We start from the raw sequence: 18,458 nt of genomic DNA on the forward strand, positions 1-18,458 counted from the left end.
GGCCTTTCCCACCTCTGCTCACCCTACTGTTCACCTCATAAAATCAGTTCTGCCCTGTGAAAAGATGCAGCCTTCCCTGCAGTCAAGGTGGCGTCTTACTCAGGATTCCTGCCGTTGTTGTGGCCTTGGGTAAAGGCCTCCCCTGAGAACACAGGACAGGCCTGCTGACAAGGCTGAGTCTACCTTGGCAAAGACCAACAGATATTTTTTGCCCGGACCACTGGGGAATTTGAGGGGAGATGGAGAGAAAGAACCTGGAGTGGAAGGAGCAGAGTTGCAAATTAACAACTTGCAAATGAGGTGCAAATAAAATGCAGATGATTGCGCGGCTTTGAATCGAATCAACATGTTCATTTCTCAGTGTGGGGCGCTTAGCTGAGCAGAGAGCAGAAGTCTGGCCAGGCTGGATCTCTGGATCCCCCAGTCCTCCTCCCTGTCTCCAGGACCTGAGCGTGATGTTCAGGGATGGAGGTGTCCGCAGAGCTGCCAACTGGAAGGAAGGTGGCACGGGAACTCCCAGGACGCCACGGGGATCCCCGAGGCAGGGCGAGCCGGGCGAGGGTGGGGAAGGATGAACTCTCTAACACCTCCCCGCCCCTTGCCTCCCAGATCTGGCCAGGTCCCCTTCTGGCATGGCCCTAGGTCCCGAGTTCCTTCCCGAGTCAGCAAGGACAAGCTGGACAGGTCCTGAGCCGGCGGGGAATAGAGAAACGCCCTGCAAGCAGCCCAGGCCCACAAACAAAAGAAATGGATTCTGCCCACGGGCCCGAGGAATAGTAGACGGAAAGCGGGGACGCTGCCCCCTGCCCCGAAGGCCCGGACACCGGGCGACGCACACCGGCCAGCTCACGCGGGAGCCGGCGAGAGGGGTCGGCGTGAGCGCGCGCGGGGTCTCACGCAGGTAAGCCGCGCGGCGCGCATGCTCAGTCGGGCAGCTCTCCGGGCGGGGCGGGGGAGCCGGCGCTCCGAGGCGGGGGGAGGAGCGCTCAAGCAGCCGCCCCTGACCCGAGCGGGCTCGGCCGCTGCTGCAGCGCTCAGCGCCCGGGCCCTGCAGAAGCCGGGTCTAGCATGTGCTGCGGCTCCCCAGCGGTGGCGGCGGCTCCTTTGCAGCAGCCTCAGCAACAGCGGCCGCCATGGCCAAGCCCAGCGTGGAGCTCACCCGCGAGTTGCAAGGTACGAGGCTGCCTCGGTCTCCGGGACGCACCGTCCGGGAGCATCCCACACCCAGCGCGTTCCTCCCCGCGGTGCACCCCAGCCCGGTGTCTCACACCCCCCACCCCATGCATCCCGGCTCCAGGGCAGCCCCTGCATCCCAGTCCGGGCATCGCTGTCCCCGGAGCATCCTCCGCTGCCTGCCTCGCCTCACCCGGTCGGGACCTTCCTGTCCCGGAGCCACCCGTCCCGCCCTTCGGTGACAGGTGCAGTTCCCTGGCGCTCTCTGGGGCTGACTCTCGGCGTTCCTGGCCCACCTTCGGCGAAGCGTCCAGTCTCCCCTCCGGAGAGTCCCCGCTTCCCCGCCGGGCGGGGCCAAGCCCGCCCCTCCCGGCAATGGGAGCTGCCCCTGGTCCTGACCGCTGCGTGGCTTAACACCCTCCCTCCTCCCGGCCCCGCCCCGGAACTGGCCCTGAAGAGCCCCTTAGGAGCTGGGCAGCGCCCAGGCCAGTGGGGCAAAGAAGAGAGTCAGGGAAGAGGCCCTGGATTGGAGCTAAAACCAAGAGCAGGAGGGTCTCTGCGGCTCGCCTCCCACAGCCCCCGTCCCAGCCTGCCTCCTTCTAGCTACCCACCACCCACACATCAAGGCTGCTCCCGTTTGCATGGTTCTCAGACCTAGCCCAAACCCAGGCCCGGCCACCCAGCACTGCCACAACCCTGACCCCCAGAGACGGGAGCACAGGCTAGCCCACGCAAAGCGCAGGATGCTCATGGATACTCAGAGGCATGCTGCACCGTGGCGGCCTCCCACACCTGCACACACACACAGCACAATCGTGAGACGTGTGTAAACACATCTTCACAGAGATGGCACCCCAGCACACGCGCGCGCGCACACACACATATACACACACACTGTATCTGGGTGGTTCTGCCAGCAGATGGTATGGGTATCATTTAAACGTTAATTCTTCTCCCCGCCCAACACACAGGGAGGAACTGTCTGGCTCTGTGCCCCTTCCACAGCATGCTCATTCACACTTACCTGTCCCCACCAATGCCACACTCAGACTCCCTGACATCTCCAGGAGGCATGCACACTCTCATAGTAAAGGCAGACACTCACACCCAGACCACCTAGAATATAGTCAAAGGGACACCCCACACCCCCACACACTGACTCACTGTGTATGTGTCAATGGCTGTTGTAGTGCATGGGTTGGAAATTCTTCACACCCTTAGAAGTGTAAGACACACCCTCCCACAGACAGTCAGCAACCGTCCCCTGACTCAGGGACATCAGGAGCCGGAGTTTTCTCCATACTCTACTCCTTCTCTAATAGGAAGAGAAAAGCCAAAAAAGAAAGAGTGTGAAAAGTCACCCAAGCAGGAAAGGCCTCTGTCCCTGTCCTCCCTTCTTTGTCTCTCTCATCCCATTTGACCCTGACCCTGCCTCTATCTGGAGAGCTCTGGGAGGTGGAGGTGGCCAGGGTAAGGGGAAGCTCTGAGCAGGCTCCCACTCACCCTCAGACAGCATCCGGAGGTGCCTGAGTCAAGGGGCCGTGCTCCAACAACATCGTGTGAAGTTGGAGACAAAACCCAAGAAGTTTGAGGACCGAGTGCTGGTGAGGGCACTGGGCATGTGGGGAGGCAGGAGGTGGCTGGCAAGGGCAGCTGGCCAGGAGAGGGCAGGGAGCTGGGGGGACAGAGGAGACAGAAGTGGGTGGACACTGAAGAGACAAAACCTGGGGGGAGGAGGCAGGGCTGGACTGTGTTGATATCCAAAAGTCTAGGGTAGGGCATCGGGTTGGGGGGACAATCCAAGAGCAGAGCTGAAGGGCTTAAGGAGGGCAGGGCCACCAGGGCCCAGAAGCTGCCATGAACCGCCGACATTCTTTTCCTCTCTCTGCAGGCCTTGACCTCCTGGCGCCTCCACCTCTTCCCCCTTAAAGTCCCAGCCAAGGTGAGTTGGGCTGAGGAGCAGGAGAGCACCTGGCATTCTCCCTACCTCCTGAGCCTGGCAACCCGGGTCCTTACCAGGAGCTGAGCATCTCCATCCCTCCTAGGTGGAGAGCTCCTTCAATGTCCTGGAGATCCGTGCCTTCAACACGCTCAGTCAGAACCAGGTGAGTACCAGGGCTCTGGGCCCCACTACTGGGCCAGCTGGAGGAAGGAGCAGAGAGGAGGGAGTCTGAGGCTCTGATGCTTCCTCTCCCCCAGATCCTGGTGGAGACGGAGCGTGGCATGGTGAGCATGCGGCTGCCATCAGCTGAAAGTGTGGACCAGGTGACACGACATGTGAGCTCTGCCCTGTCCAAGGTCTGCCCTGGCCCTGGGTGAGTGGCAAATGAGGGGTCTCTTAAGGCATTAGATGAGAGGGAGAGTTCTCCTTCCTTCCTCCTTCCCCTGGACCAGGGCTGAGAAGAGCTCTTATGTCCCCATTCCTGGTTTTTCCTGGGATGCAGGAGCTGTAACGGGGAAAGAATTGAGAGCCTCCTTCCAGCCCTCTCTGGAATGACTTGTTTGTTTTCCAGGTGTTTGATCCGGCGTGGAAACGCAGACACCCCAGAGGGGCCCCGAGACACATCCCCCAACTCTGAGACTTCTACATCTACCACCCACAGTGTCTGCGGTGAGCAGGGGCAGATGTGAGGAAAGTAGGCACTCCACCATCTTGGCCCATGACCACAGCCCTTTGTGCACTGGGTGTTGCCTGCGTGGGATTGCTTTGCCTGCCCTAAGGACTCCCAGCTCCCAGACCTCAGGAAGTTCACGGCATAGCAAGAACCAAGAACACTGCCAATTAAAGTGAACTTGACTGTTCTTGAATCCAAGCCTATTCCCCATCTCCTTACCCTCGTGGAACCAGCCTATCTCCTGCCCCACAGGTGGCTTCTCTGAGACCTACGCTGCTCTGTGTGACTACAATGGGTTACACTGCCGTGAGGAGGTTCAATGGGTACGTTGGACAGGGACCCCATAGGGAACAAGTGGGGCCTGGAGGGAGGGGGCTAAGGAGGAAGTGGGGAAGGTGTGAGCCAGTTCCACCTCTCCAAGGATGTGGACACCATCTACCATGCTGAAGATAACCGGGAGTTCAATCTCTTGGATTTCAGCCACTTGGAGAGCCGGTAAGCAGATGGGGCAGAGACTCCACCCTCAAATTCCCAACTTCAGCCCAACCCCAGCCCTTCCCAGGAGCACCCTTCTGGTCCCACAGCCCCAGCTCTAACTCCCCAACTCCATCCCATCCCCATCTACCCATCTAGGCCTTCCCCAGCCCAATTACCTATCCTTGGTCTCTTCTTTTCTGACCCAGCCACCTGCTCACCACTTTCCTGCCCCCTTCCATATCCCCACAGAGACTTGGCCCTAATGGTAGCAGCCCTGGCCTACAACCAGTGGTTCACCAAACTCTACTGCAAGGACTTGCGACTGGTAGGAACTAGGAAGGGCTGGTGAGGTGGGAGGAGTAGTGCCCTCCTTGGCCCCTGATCGCAAGACCCCCTCTGTCCTCAGGGCTCTGAAGTGCTAGAACAGGTGCTACATACCCTGAGCAAGTCGGGGAGCCTCGAAGAGCTGGTGCTGGACAACGCCGGGCTTAAGACGTGAGGCCAGCCTCCTCCTTGGGCAGTAGTGCACCCTTAATGTAGTTTTAGGGTCCCAGAACCTCAGAGCATGATGCAGGCCTCTGGACTATCTTATCCAGTGCCTCTCTTTACAGAAGAGGAGACCAAGGTCAAAAGAGGGCACAAAGCAATTCGGAGATCAAGCTAGGACTCAGACCCAAGCCTCCTGACCCCCAGCTCCATGGCCTTTCCCCAGGATGTTCCATGCCCTGTCCTCTTTTTCCATTAACTACCAAGCAGGGTGGGCTGCTCCAGTCTTGAGGACCCAAAGCTGACCTTTGTCTCAGCACAACTTCCTAAGGTGTGGAATGCCCCCAGGTACTCCGGAGTGGTGACAAGCTCCCCGGCAGGCCCTGAGCTGTTCCCCTGTTGTGGGGACCTCTGACCATTGCAGCCCCAGCCAGGCAGGCAGGTAGAGGAGGAGGGGAAGCCCAGAGGCTGGGACCTGGGGCTCAGCTCAGGACAAATCCTTCCTCCCCTTCCCTGAAGGGATTTTGTCCAGAAGCTGGCCGGGGTGTTTGGGGAGAACGGGAGCTGTGTGCTGCATGCCCTCACTCTGTCCCACAACCCCATCGAGGACAAGGGTGAGCCCCAGCCCTGAATCCTGTCCCCATCACAATGCAGACCCCTGTCCTAGCCCAGAACCCAACCAGGTCTGAACAGCAGCTCTCCAGCCTGATTCCAGCCCCTGCCCTGAAACCTCCATCCTTGACCCAAGGCCTGTACCCTACTCAAGCCCGCAACCTGACGCTGTGCCACCCGCGCCCACTGCCCTGCCCCTCACTGGGCCCGTTTCTCTCTCCACTCCCCAGGCTTCTTCAGTCTGAGCCAGCAGCTCCTCTGCTTCCCCACTGGCCTCACCAAACTGTGCCTGGCCAAGACTGCCATTTCCCCTCGAGGTACTCACACCAGGACCCCTGACCTCTGACCCTACCCTGGTGCTGCCTGGAGTGTTGAGCTCCAGAGGTACACCCACACACTCACACACCATCTCAGGGATGGAAGAGTGAAAAGGAGCCACATTTGGGGAGCGGGGAAGAGTTATGTGCTGAGGGGAAGAGGTGGGGCTAGGGGCCAATCCAGTCCAGTGCCCGCTATGCTCAGGGCTCCAGGCACTCGGCCAGACCTTCGGGGCCAACCCAGCATTTGCCAGCTCCCTTCGATACCTGGACCTGAGCAAGAACCCTGGGCTCCTCGCCACGGACGAGGCCAATGTGAGTCCTCAGAACAGCCTCAGTCCCCTGAAGAAAGCATGCTCCAGCTTCAGGAGCTGGGAGGCCTTCTGCCCCATGGCCTCTGGGGGTGGCGAAACTCCGTCATCCCTTCCCCTGCAACCTCTCTATCCTTCCTGCTCCAGGCCCTCTACAGTTTCCTGGCCCAACCCAATGCTCTGGTGCACCTGGACCTGTCAGGAACTGACTGCGTCATCAACTTGGTGAGCAGTTGGTGATGGGAAGCCAGTCCGAGGTGATGTGGGGAGACCACAGTGGACCTCGGTCTCACCTCCCATCCCTGAGTACACAGGTGGACAGAGCTGTCTGGATGACTTCAGGTTCAGCTGAAGTATAAAGCAATGTCTGTAGTTCATACCTGTGTGGCACTTTATCCAGGCCACGAGGTTGTGCTTGCTGTGCTTAAAAGCCAGCCCTTGCTCCCTTCCCCAGCTGTGTGCCCTGGCACCCTCAGGGCAATGGATGCTTTTCCTAACTTGAACAAGGCACCTTAGGAGTCAATGGTGGCCCTGACTTTACACATCCACTGCCTGTGAGCAGCTCTATGCCCCTATAAGCCAGGCAGGGAGTAGGACCATGTTCCATAGGGGAGAAAACAGAGGCTTCAACAATCTGAGTGGGCATCTACAGTGGGGCTCACACAGGCTGACCACAGAGAGTGAAGAGCCAGGAACCTCGATGGGGAGGAAGGGGGAGTCCTTTCCTGCCACTCCCCACCCCCTTCCAGCTCCCCTGAGACCCACCGTGTCTCCCCCTACAGCTTCTCGGTGCCCTACTCCACGGCTGCTGCTCCCACCTCACCTACCTCAACCTGGCTCGCAACAGCTGCTCCCACAGGTGGGAGAGGAGGGGGAAGGGAGGACAGAGCAAGACATGGCCAACCCCCTCCCTCACTGACCCCAGGGGTCTCTCCACAGGAAGGGTCGAGAGGCCCCGCCGGCCTTCAAGCAGTTCTTCAGCAGCGCCTACACACTGAGCCACGTCAACCTGTCAGCCACAAAGCTGCCCCTGGAGGCCCTCAGGTCGGGTGGGTGCAGGGTTGGGGGCGCATCCATGGGAACCACGGGGAGCGGGGAGAGGTAAAGGAGGGCCTGCTGACCTCCCTCCCACAGGGCGCTGCTTCAGGGCCTCTCCCTCAACAGTCACCTCAGTGACCTGCACCTGGATCTCAGCAGCTGTGAGGTGAGCCATCAGTCCCCAACCCCTCTGCCCGCCTCTGACCCCTGTGTATTTCTCGGACCTAAGTCAAACCCTGGCTCCATCTAGCCTCTTTGCTGACCCTCTGCGACCCCCTGACCTGGCCACACCACCACTTTCCCCTCTCAGTCTGGGGTCTGTGGCCCTCTTTTCCAGAGGCCTTTCACTCTCAGTCTCTAGTATCTCTGCCCTTGAAGCTTTGGGGTGGGAGATACCAGACTTTTCCACCAGAGGGCAGGAGCAAGCTGTCTCAGGAATAGCAGCCTTTCTGGCCTAAGTGGGGGAAGCCAGCTCTAGGGAAGCATCTGGTATGGGGAAAGAGTCTCCCTGATTTTACATCCAGATCCTGGCATGAATTTGATTTCTGGTGTGACTACTGTATCCTAAGCCTTAAAGGTGCCCTATCCCCCACCCCAACTCCTGCTTTCCACCCCTCACCTTGTCCCTGCAGCTCCGCTCAGCGGGAGCCCAAGCCTTACAGGAGCAGCTGGGAGCTGTCACCTGTGTAGGCAGCCTGGATCTGTCGGACAATGGTGAGTAGTGGTGCCTCACTTCCCTGGGGCTGGGGAGAACAGGGACTTGGAGCATGCAGAAGCAGCCCTGAGGGGACACCAGTCAGCCTCAGGCCTCAAGGCCAGGCCTCTCCCGTCTGCTCACCAGGGTTCGACTCGGACCTCCTGACACTGGTGCCAGCACTTGGCAAGAACAAGTCCCTCAAGCACCTGTTTTTGGGCAAGAACTTCAATGTCAAGGCCAAGTGAGGCCCCCTTTCCATGCCCACAGACCCTTATCCCATCATTCACCCATCCTCTTGGCTCACCGTGTTACCTCTGGCCACCTCTCTCCTCCTCCAATAGCATGACCCCAGCCCCTCCCCTCCTACTCTGAGCCCCACCTCCCTGCAGGACCCTGGAGGAGATCCTCCACAAGCTGGTGCAGCTAATCCAGGAAGAGGACTGTGTGAGTGCCTGGGCCTGGGAGGGGACCTGCAGTTGGAGGAGGCTGTGGGGACTGGGCCCAACGCCCCCTTGCCCACACAGTCCCTGCAGTCACTGTCGGTGGCAGACTCCCGGCTGAAGCTTCGCACCAGCATCCTCATCAATGCCCTGGGCAGCAACACCTGCCTGGCCAAGGTGGATCTGAGCGGCAATGGCATGGAGGACATCGGGGCCAAGATGCTGTCTAAGGCCTTGCAGATAAACTCCTCCCTCAGGTGGGGCCCACACTGGGTCCCTCTGACCTGGAGCCCCAACCCTTCCCCATATATATACAATCCCCCTGCTTGCCTTGATGCTCTGGACCCCAGCTTTCAGAAGACCCCCAACCCCAGAACCGTCTCTGAGTCATCCTTATTGCCCCAAGAGGATTGTGTCCCTGGCCCCTAGTAGGGACCCAGGGGGAGGGGTGCTAAACTGGTGCTTACCCTCCCCCCAGAACTATCCTATGGGATCGGAACAATACATCTGCCCTGGGCTTCCTGGACATTGCAAGGGCCCTCGAGAGGTGAGTAGACCATGCTTCTGCCCTAATCCAAGTCCCCAGCCTCCCTGTGCCTGGATCAGGCCTGAACTACTCTTGCCCCACCCTAGCCCCTTTGACCTATTTGCACAGAAATTTTAGGAAGGGCCATGGAAGAGAGAAATGATGAGCAAGGGGGCTGGCGGGCTGCTCACCAAAGAGGAGGCAGGGGCCTCCCGTCCTCACCTGTTCCCACCCAGCTGTGCCCCTGTGTCCCACAGCAACCACACGCTGCGCTTCATGTCCTTCCCCGTGAGCGACATCTCCCAAGCCTATCGCAGCGCCCCTGAGCGCACCGAGGACGTCTGGCAGAAGGTGCAGGGTACTATCCTAAGCAGGGTGGGACAGCAAGGGGCAGGGGGCAGCCCACATCCCCAGGCCCTGACCCACCAACCCCATCATCTCCAGATCCAATGGTGCTTAGTGAGGAACAACCACTCCCAGACGTGCCCCCAGGAGCAGGCCTTCAGGTTGCAGCAGGGCCTGGTGACCAGCAGCGCCGAGCAAGTAAACGTTTCCCTCTGGGACACAGGGGGCATACCTGGGGCATGCAGGGCACAGGTGTGATGTGATGGAAAATTGAGTGGGGGGAGCATGAAGAGGCACTGCATGGTGCCTGTCATTGGACTGAACCATGTGGGGAAGCAAAAAGAGAGGGCATGCCGGATATGGGCTTCAAACATACGTGGGCGAACAGCAGGAGTGCACAGGACTCTGGGAGCTCAGCTGAGTATTCAGAAAGGCTGTAGCAAGGGGGACCAGGCCAGCCAGAGACATCACCTCCACCACTGCCAGCACCAGTAGCATTGCCTAAGGGATCCCACCTGCGAAGATGTGGAAGCAGGGGTCCCCTTGACACCCCTGCCACTGTGCTTCAGATGCTGCAGCGGCTGTGTGGACGAGTGCAGGAGGAGGTGCGGGCCCTGAGACTCTGCCCCCTGGAGCCCGTGCAGGATGAGCTACTCTACGCTCGGGACCTCATCAAAGATGCCAAGAACTCCCGGGCGGTGAGCCCTCCACAGGCTACCCTTCCCCTGAAGTCTGGAGAACCCAAGAAGGCCGACCATGCTAAGCCATGCCAGCCCTGCCCTGTGCATCTGCCTTCCTAGCCCAGGGACCCCGGAGATCTAGCAAATCCTAGTTCTGGCCTGCTAATCATAACCCCTTCCTTCTCCAGCTGTTTCCCAGCCTCTATGAGCTGGGCCATGTACTGGCCAATGACGGGCCTGTGCGGCAGAGGCTGGAATCAGTAGCAAGTGAGGTGTCCAAAGCTGTGGACAAGGAGCTGCAGGCAAGTCCTGGAGGAGGGAGGAAGCCATGGTGGGAACGCAGTGTTGACTGAGGCCCTAAGCCCAGAGCTAAAGTCAGAGCTGGGAGACTACTGGAGGGCCAGGAGGACATGCGCAGAGTTGAGACCACCCACAGTCCCATGTTACCAAGGCATTGCTGCAATATCAGGCTTGGATTTTTTTCTGCGAGCTTTGATGTTGGTCCCTGAACTCTGAGCCTGCCCCCTCTGGATTTGGATCCTTGGACTGACTCCCCCTGTCTATATGGTAGGGTAGAAGGAGCACTGACCAGAAAGTAGGGAAGCCTTAGTGTCCAAGGCTCTGCCACTAACAGTTTTGTGACCTTAGGTGGGTCCCTCGGTCTCAGCATGAGGGGCTGAAATAGATAGTCTCCCCTGCTGTGGTGCCACCCCTGACCCTGTCCCCCTTGGGCCTCTGGCCTCCCTTTCCCCCATACTAGGTGATCCTGGAGTCCATGGTCAGCCTGACACAGGAGTTATGCCCTGTGGCCATGCGGGTGGCCGAGGGGCACAACAAGATGCTGAGCAATGTGGCGGAGCGTGTCACAGTTCCCCGGAACTTCATCCGAGGGGCACTGCTGGAGCAAGCAGGACAGGACATTCAGAACAAGCTGGAGTGAGAGGCGAAGGGCAGGGCTGGGGGCTGAGCTGGATTTGGCCGAGATCACTTAGGGACTTGGGACTGGAGAGCTATCAGCAATGAATAACGAATGGCACAATCTCCATTACAAGGATCAATCTTTAACCAAATGCAACCTTGCTATTTAGGGTCTGACTGGTCTTTGCCCTAGAAATCTAAGTGCTGAGCTGGGGTTTAGGAGCCAAAGGTTGTGCCCACACAGGTGTACACACACATACCCACACAAATACACCAGGAATGGGATAGCAGGGCCTCCTCGGAGGCATGGACAAAGAAAAGTCCCTAAGTTGGGTGCGTGGAAGCACTGTCTTCCTCCCAGTTTTCGTTGCCCTTAGAGCTCTTTCATTCTGGGTCTGGGTGCTACCACTCACCAAAGCAAAGGAAAAGTACTACACATATCCATGAAACAGCTAGGTCCAAGGAAGGGTCTTTTCTACCCTCACAGTAGCAACTAGCAGGGTTTAGTTAGTCAGCACCCCAATTACCTAGCTCTGTTCCACTGGGGCTCCAGGGGCCCGACCTAGGGCCCCCTTGCTCCTTCTTCTCCTCGAATTCCTCTTTCCCCACACATAGTTGGGCTGGGGGCTCCGGGGTAGGACTAGATGTGTATTTATGGACAAATGAGTGTCGCGGGCTAGGCTGCCTCCTTCAGCAGCCACATGCGCTCCATGGGCAGACAGACCAGGCCAGCTGGCCATTCTCTCAGGCCTCTGGGAAAGGGAGTGGCTCAGGGGCCATGCAAGGGACTGAAGTACTACTGTTCTGAGTAGCCCCACCTGTGCCCACAGTGAAGTCAAGCTCTCAGTCGTCACCTACCTAACCAACTCCATAGTGGATGAGATCCTGCAAGAGCTCTACCATTCCCACAAGAGCCTGGTAAGGCTTCTGCAGCCTGGCCTGATTCAGGCACGCCCTCTACCCCACATTATCCTGTCTCCCTAATCACCCTCCCCTTCAAGGCCCTGGGAGGTGGGCAGCTTCCTTGGAATTCTGTTCACACCTGCCCTTCCCCAGGCCCGGCACCTCACCCAGCTAAGGACGCTGTCAGATCCACCAGGGTGCCCAGGCCAAGGGCAGGATCTGTCCTCCCGAGGCCGAGGCCGGAACCATGACCACGAGGAGACCACAGATGATGAACTTGGGACCAACATTGTGAGCCCCCCGCTCCCTGCTCCTCCTTAATAACCTGGGCCCTGCCCTTAAACCTGTACAACACTGTCCCCTTCCACTGCTCTGGACTCCCCTGGCCACCTCACTGTGCCTGGCCTTCTGCCCCCAATCCCAATCCAGCCCAACCTCTTCCCTCATCCCAATGCCTCAGCCCCCTGAGGAGCAAGGGGCAGGATGGGCTCAAATAAGGTTTCATGATGAATGGATGGCTCTGGCCCTGCCACTCATCTTCATTTCTGCAGGACACCATGGCCATCAAAAAGCAGAAACGCTGCCGCAAGATCCGGCCGGTGTCTGCCTTCATCAGTGAGTCTCCCAGCCTCCGTTCTCATGGACTCCAGACTCCCACCCTCCATAGCCCCTCTTTGCCTTGATTTTTTCTCTGTCTCCCCATCCTGCTTGCTCCCCACTCCTCTGCTAGTCCCTCTAATGCTACTGTCTTTGCAGGCGGGAGCCCTCAGGACATGGAAAGCCAACTGGGGAACCTGGGAATCCCCCCTGGCTGGTTCTCAGGACTCGGGGGCAGCCAACCCACAGCTACTGGCTCCTGGGAAGGTCTATCTGAGCTGCCCACTCATGGTTACAAACTAAGGCATCAAACACAAGGGAGGCCCCGCCCCCCCAGGACCACACCTCCAGGACCTGGTCGGCCCAGTGTGAGTCCCTAAGGCCTCACAAGAGGATCCCCTTCACTTAGTGACGCCAGAGCCAGGGGTTTTACCTTTAGGACCCAAATTCCAGAGACAATAGCCTTGAGGGATTGGGCAGGAGCCCAGGCATGCCAGTGAACAGATGAGGGATTGTCCAGTTTGTATGAGAGCTAGACCTTGTCACAGATAAGAAATCTCTGTCTGCCGGGCAGTGTCATTCTTATTTTGGTGAAGGATAGAGCCACCAAGAATACCAAGAGTCACCAAGCTTAGGAAACACTGGGTGAACTGAAGTCTAAATGTCCATAAATATCCAAGCCCAAAGGGGAATGCTCTGAGTGGATGGGAGGTGGGGCTTCCCGACCTAGATGAGATGTCCCACGGGACTTTCCTTCCAGCAGATGCCAGCACCTGGGACTCGTCAAGAGAATGGGATGGCCACCCGCCTGGATGAGGGGCTGGAGGACTTCTTCAGCCGAAGGGTCATGGAGGAAAGTTCCAGGTGTGATGCCTAAAAACACTCCCATTTTCAGCAGGCCCCAAGGCCCTAGAAGGGCTCCTGTGTCCTCCCACCTCAAAGCCAGTCTCCGTGGCACATTTCCCCACATTCCCATCCTTCCCCACCCAGCCCTCAGGGCCCATGACCTCTGCATCTTCTCAGGACAGCTGGGAAGAATGAGGCCAGAGTGAAACACCACAGTGGGGTTGGAGGGCAGGTGTGGATGAGAGGGAGGTGGGGAGCAGCCCTGGGACAGGATACCCATTAGTGCTGAGAGGCCCAGGAGGTAGTATTCACTGTCACTGTCCTGCAGACTGCCCAGGGTCTGTCCAGGAGGAGCCAGGTCACTTGGAGAAGCTGAGAGGAGATGCGGGGGAGGTCCCTGGGAAGAAACAGTCAGTCTGCAGGAAAGGCTGCTGGAGGATTACAACGGGACAGGAAAGGCAAGGGCGTCATCTCCCTGAGAACGAAGTGGAAAGGGCTGCAGTGCAGCAGGAGAGACCAGATGAGAGGAAAGCAGGTTTATCAGACCTAGGATTGAACTTGTATCTGGCATTTGTTGCTAACTTACCCTGATTCTCCCCAGCTACCCCCGGACTCTGCGGACCATGCGGCCAGGACTCTCAGAGCCACCGCTGCCTCCACTCCAGAAGAAAAGGCGCCGAGGCCTGTTTCACTTTCGCCGGCCCCGGAGCTTCAAGGGGGACAGGGGGCCGGGGTCCCCCACCACTGGACTCCTCCTCCCTCCACCCCCACCCCCTCCCCCGACTCAGGAGAGCCCCCCTAGCCCAGACCCCCCAAGCCTCGGCAATAACTCCTCTCCCTGCTGGAGCCCAGAGGAGGAGAGCAGCCTCCTGCCTGGATTTGGTGGGGGCCGGGGGCCTTCCTTCTGCAGGAAGATGGTAAGTGAGGCAGGGGGTGCTGTGTCTTCCCCTTTTCCTGCCCCACACTTAACCCAATCTCCTACCCCACCCCAAGCTTAATGGGAAAATACTAGGACCCAGGGTTCTCAGGAACACTGGTCATTTCAATTCTCCTCTCCTTGAGAGTGGACTAAGACCCAGTGGCCAAGAGCATGCTGGGAGTGCTATATGCAAATGCAGGTGTTGGAAGGACTCTTCAGAGGGTCCCGGCAGGGCTTCCCCATGGCTGGGGACTCAGTGAGGCAGGGGTCCTCCTGACAACTCCCTCGCAGCCTGGGGAGCTCCCTTCCACTGGGAACTGCTAATAAATAAGAGACCTTGTTCTAGGGCACTGAGGTGTCAGAGCCAGGGGAGGGGGGCCCAGCCCCCGGGATAGCACAGCAGCCACGGGTTCACGGTGTTGCCCTTCCTGGGTTGGAAAGAGCCAAGGGTTGGAGCTTCGATGGGAAACGAGAGGTGAGTGGAGCCTGGGACAACAAACTGTGGGTCCTGAGAGTACCTGTCCACCACCCTCTCCTTCCCACTCCCTCATCCCTGGTGGTTCAGTAGGGAAAGCAGATGCTTTGGCATTAGAAGATGTTAGCTGCTGTTCAGCCCCCACCACACACTTGCCATGGAGCCCTGGACTGGTCACTTAACCTCTTGAAACTTCTCCTTCTTTACTGTAAAATGAGGGGTTATAAAAATACTTATCTCTAGAGCTCTGTTTCCCAAGCCATGGTGACTTGATTATAACCTTTGCGACTGATTTTTACCTGAATTATTACTTACATCGTATTTTTATTTAAATTAACTCACTTTTTTTTAACTTAGGCTAGACCTAGGCATTATCATCTTTAAAATCACAGGCTTTTTGAATGAGTCATGTTTTTTTCTATGACACATAAAATACATGTGTAACTATAAAGATGGAAGTATACTCATTTGTGTAAGTCATTTCTTGTGCCCCTGGGGAGGTATGGGTGCCATGTTTTGGAAAACAGTCTAAGTGTCTAGGGACTAATGACATGAGAATGACATGGGAGATGCTAGAGCAGAAGCCCTTTGTCACCTGCAGTCCTGCCACAGAGGAGACTTTCTTACGACCTGACCCACTGTTCTTTCAGGGCTCAGGCCCAGACCAGGAGGGCAGCACCCAGGCCTGGCAGAAACGGCGCTCTTCGGATGATGCAGGTAAGAACAGTCACATTCAAGCCCTTCCTTTGACCCCTCTCTCAGGGGTCAAATTTACCTTTTTCCTTTCTCCTTCTCTCTTTCTCATCCCTTCTTTCTACTCCAGGGCCTGGATCCTGGAAGCCCCCACCACCACCCCAAAGCACCAAACCAAGCTTCAGTGCCATGCGCCGAGCAGAGGCCACGTGGCACATAGGTATGGAAAGCCTCTTCTCAGGCAGCAGTACTGAAAGCCCAGGGTGTGTCCAGAGAAACAGAAGCCCATGGTCCCTGTGCTGGGGAACTTATGGCCAAGGTGGGCCAGTGAGAAGTCAACACAGTGAAAATGTTTAAGGATATTTACAAAGCTACATCCAAAAGAGACAACCCAATCCAAAGAAAGCGTCTACAGGACAAAAGCAGCGTCTCCAGTGTTAGCAGACAGGAGCAATGCTTTGTGGATGGCTCTGGTGAATTCTCTAGAGCAGGGGCAGCCTCTGGTCACCGTCAGCACAGTGGCAGCCTCTGTAGAGAAGGCTTCTCTCTGCACCTTGCTGGGAAGAGGGTGGGCAAGTCAAACTGCCAGCAAGCACCAGCTATGCCAAGCCCACCTCACACATTCCAGCCTCCTCCAGAAGTCGTTTATCAACTCACCCGCAGCTCACGCAGAAAGGTGCCCCAAACACGGGCAAGAGCTCTGCCTCAGAGGTCAGAAACCTGCAGTATTAGTCCTTCTCAGCCACCCACGACTTTACACAAGTCATTTACTTTCTGGCCCCATGACTGGAGGAGTAAAAGGGAGGGGATTATCCCAGGCATGACACTTCCCTCCTGCTGGCTTCAGAGCACCTTCCACTTAGGGAGCCACTAAAGAAAAGTTGGTCAGCTCAGCATCAACTCCAGTTGCCAAAGGCCTGGACTATGACCCTCCAGCAATACTGACATAAACAAAATCTCCCTGTTAATGGCGACACCCCCTCAGCCTCTTCCACTCCCATCACCAGGCTAGGGCGTAAGGGCTGGAAAGAGCTAAGAGCTGAGCTGGCTGGTCTGGCTTGAGCCACATGCTCCCCACTGTCCCATCCCACCCATTCTGCATCTGCCCCTCTCTCCCCTGTAGTGCAGAACCAGGCGAGCCTGAGACTTGGAGTGCCTGTGCCCTTGCCTCCTCCTCCAAGGCCAACCCAGCACTGGGGGCATCTTTGCTGATTTTTTCCATCCCATACACAGGCTAATTAAAGCACCCAAAGTAGGGCTCCATCTTTCATTTAGGAAACCGCAATAGTCAGTTAGTCAGTTGCCCCACTGCACAAACACCTCACAGATGCACACGTAGACAACACTTTCCAGTGTCAGACCCACAGGCTCATGTTGCTTAAAGGCCACCAGGGCAGGGGATGAGTGTGCCAGGGCACCCCTCCATCTAAATCAGACTTTCAGACAGAGTTCTGGGAATGCCAGGCTGCAGCCTTGGCAGAGCCCCCAGGGCACTGCAGCCTGGATGGGCAGCATGCCTGTGGACCCAGCAGGCCCTGGGCCCTGGCTCTGCCCCAGCAGGAAAGGGGTCGGGCACTGCTCTGCAAGAGGGACAATTAGGCCAGAGTCCCCTCCAGAGGTGATGGCCTCAGGATGATCCTGGGAAACAAGGGCTAAGGAGCGTGGACATAGAAAGGCACAGGAAAGGCCAGGCGCAGTGGCTCACACCTGTAATCCCAGCACTTTGGGAGACCGAGGCAGGCGGATCATGAGGTCAAGAGATCAAGACCATCCTGGCCAACATGGTGAAACCCCATCTCTACTAAAAATACAAAAATTAGCTGGGCATGGTGGTGGGTGCCTGTAATCCCAGCTACTCGGGAGGCTGAGGCAGGAAAATCACTTGAACCCGAGAGGTGGAGGTTGCAGTGAGCTGAGATTGCGCCACTGCACTCCAGCCTGGGCGACAGAGCAAGACTCCATCTTAAAAAAAAAAAAAAAAAAAAAAAAAAAAAAAAAAAAAAGGTACATAAAAGGCAGAGACATAGGAGCAAATGGGATAGGAGCAAATGGGCTTGGAGGGAGAAAGTCCTGGCCTCCAGGGCTTCAGTGGAGAGAGGAGACGGGGCAGGAGCTATGCAAGAACGCCTTTTCCTGCAGCTTCTCCTCTCTCTCATCCCCAGCTGAAGAGAGTGCCCCCAACCACAGCTGCCAGAGCCCCAGCCCAGCCTCCCAAGATGGGGAAGAGGAGAAGGAGGGTACCCTCTTCCCAGAGAGGACACTTCCAGCTAGGAATGCCAAGGTGAGGGGCCAGCAAGATGGGTGGGGGAGGCACTTTGATGAGGCAAAGGGACTAACTGGCCCAGCATCTTCCTTCCTCTGCCAGCTACAGGACCCTGCTCTAGCTCCACGGCCTCCCAAGCCAGTGGCTGTGCCCAGGGGCCGCTGGCCTCCCCAGGAGCCAGGTGTCAGGGAGGAGGCTGAGGCTGGGGATGCAACTCCAGGAGGCAACAAACCCCAGCTGAGGCTGGGATCACAGCAAGACCAAGAGGAGCCCGAAGTCCAAGGTCTGCCACCCTGGCTGAAAGGGGGGCTCAGGGCACCCCTAGGACTTTGCTGCCCACATCAGGTCCTCTTCCAGAGCATGGAATGAGTGAAACCAGGAGTCACAGCCTGGATGAGCATCCCAGCCTGACCCCCACTCCTGTGTTAGGCCGGCCTTGATTGTTATTTCAGGGCCCCCTGATCCAGGCCGGCGGACTGCCCCACTGAAACCCAAGAGGACACGGCGGGCACAGTCCTGTGACAAGCTGGAACCTGATAGAAGACGGCCTCCTGACCCCACAGGTGCTGGTGGTGAGAGGGCAAGTCCTCCTTCCCACCTATCTGTCCAACATGACACCCCTTGAAGCCCCAACACCAGGTGGCTGGCTGTCCCTGCCCAGGAAACAGGGCTCCCTGGATTTATCCCCAGCAGGAACCAGTGAGCCAGGAACAGACTGACAACTGCCACAACACCCTCCTCAGCCCTCGACATGTGCCTCACAAGGACTCAGACCCCTAGCCACCCCCAGTCCCCCAGGGCCTCCTGCCAGCTCCTGTCCTACAGGGGCAAGATGGCAGGACCAGGCATGGGGGAGCTGGAGACAGGGACTAGAACAGAGGGAGCCACCTGGAGAGATGGAGGCTGTCAATGCCTGCCTCGATGCCTCTCTCTGCAGAGAGCTTCTGGGTGGGGGCTTGTCTCCTCCCCCAGGAGGGTGGATCTCTGTCCCTCTATCCCCAGGGACTCTCTCCCCACTTGTATAGAATAAAAAAACAAAATCACTGCCTGCCTCGAGTCTCTGCTCTCTTCCCCATTCACTGCCTCCACCTTCTGCTCCTTTGCCACAAACCCTCGGAGCTTGGCCA

General features: G+C 57.7%; 1 protein-coding gene across 5 annotated transcripts; it reads left to right on the top strand.

Annotated features, from left to right (window-relative positions):
* The first annotated feature begins 51 nt into the window (after positions 1–51).
* On the top strand, positions 52–18,375 carry CARMIL3 (capping protein regulator and myosin 1 linker 3). 5 transcript variants are annotated; one of them, XM_037985350.2, is made up of 40 exons: positions 52–1,173; positions 2,683–2,777; positions 3,065–3,115; positions 3,219–3,278; positions 3,373–3,488; positions 3,687–3,784; positions 4,041–4,111; positions 4,210–4,283; positions 4,515–4,590; positions 4,672–4,760; positions 5,271–5,365; positions 5,594–5,680; positions 5,886–5,995; positions 6,139–6,216; positions 6,774–6,850; positions 6,931–7,035; positions 7,126–7,195; positions 7,662–7,743; positions 7,871–7,967; positions 8,116–8,170; positions 8,251–8,423; positions 8,645–8,713; positions 8,950–9,043; positions 9,137–9,235; positions 9,607–9,735; positions 9,906–10,019; positions 10,478–10,653; positions 11,466–11,553; positions 11,692–11,829; positions 12,090–12,153; positions 12,295–12,503; positions 12,896–12,999; positions 13,583–13,898; positions 14,247–14,375; positions 15,026–15,092; positions 15,199–15,288; positions 17,231–17,349; positions 17,434–17,614; positions 17,784–17,894; positions 18,022–18,375. In XM_037985350.2, the coding sequence occupies exons 1-40, from the start codon at positions 1,134–1,136 to the stop codon at positions 18,048–18,050; spliced, it is 4,125 nt and encodes a 1,374-aa protein (XP_037841278.2). In that variant the 5' UTR covers positions 52–1,133; the 3' UTR covers positions 18,051–18,375. The 5 variants fall into 5 exon arrangements, with proteins under 5 accessions (XP_037841278.2, XP_007984445.3, XP_037841285.2 ...); XM_037985357.2 differs by having other exon boundaries at positions 53–1,173; positions 18,025–18,375; XM_007986256.3 differs by having other exon boundaries at positions 53–1,173; positions 12,899–12,999; positions 18,025–18,375.
* Positions 18,376–18,458: the final 83 nt, after the last annotated feature.

The sequence above is a fragment of the Chlorocebus sabaeus genome, chromosome 24 (genome assembly GCF_047675955.1).
Source record: "Chlorocebus sabaeus isolate Y175 chromosome 24, mChlSab1.0.hap1, whole genome shotgun sequence".
Classification (NCBI taxonomy): Eukaryota; Metazoa; Chordata; class Mammalia; order Primates; family Cercopithecidae; genus Chlorocebus; species Chlorocebus sabaeus.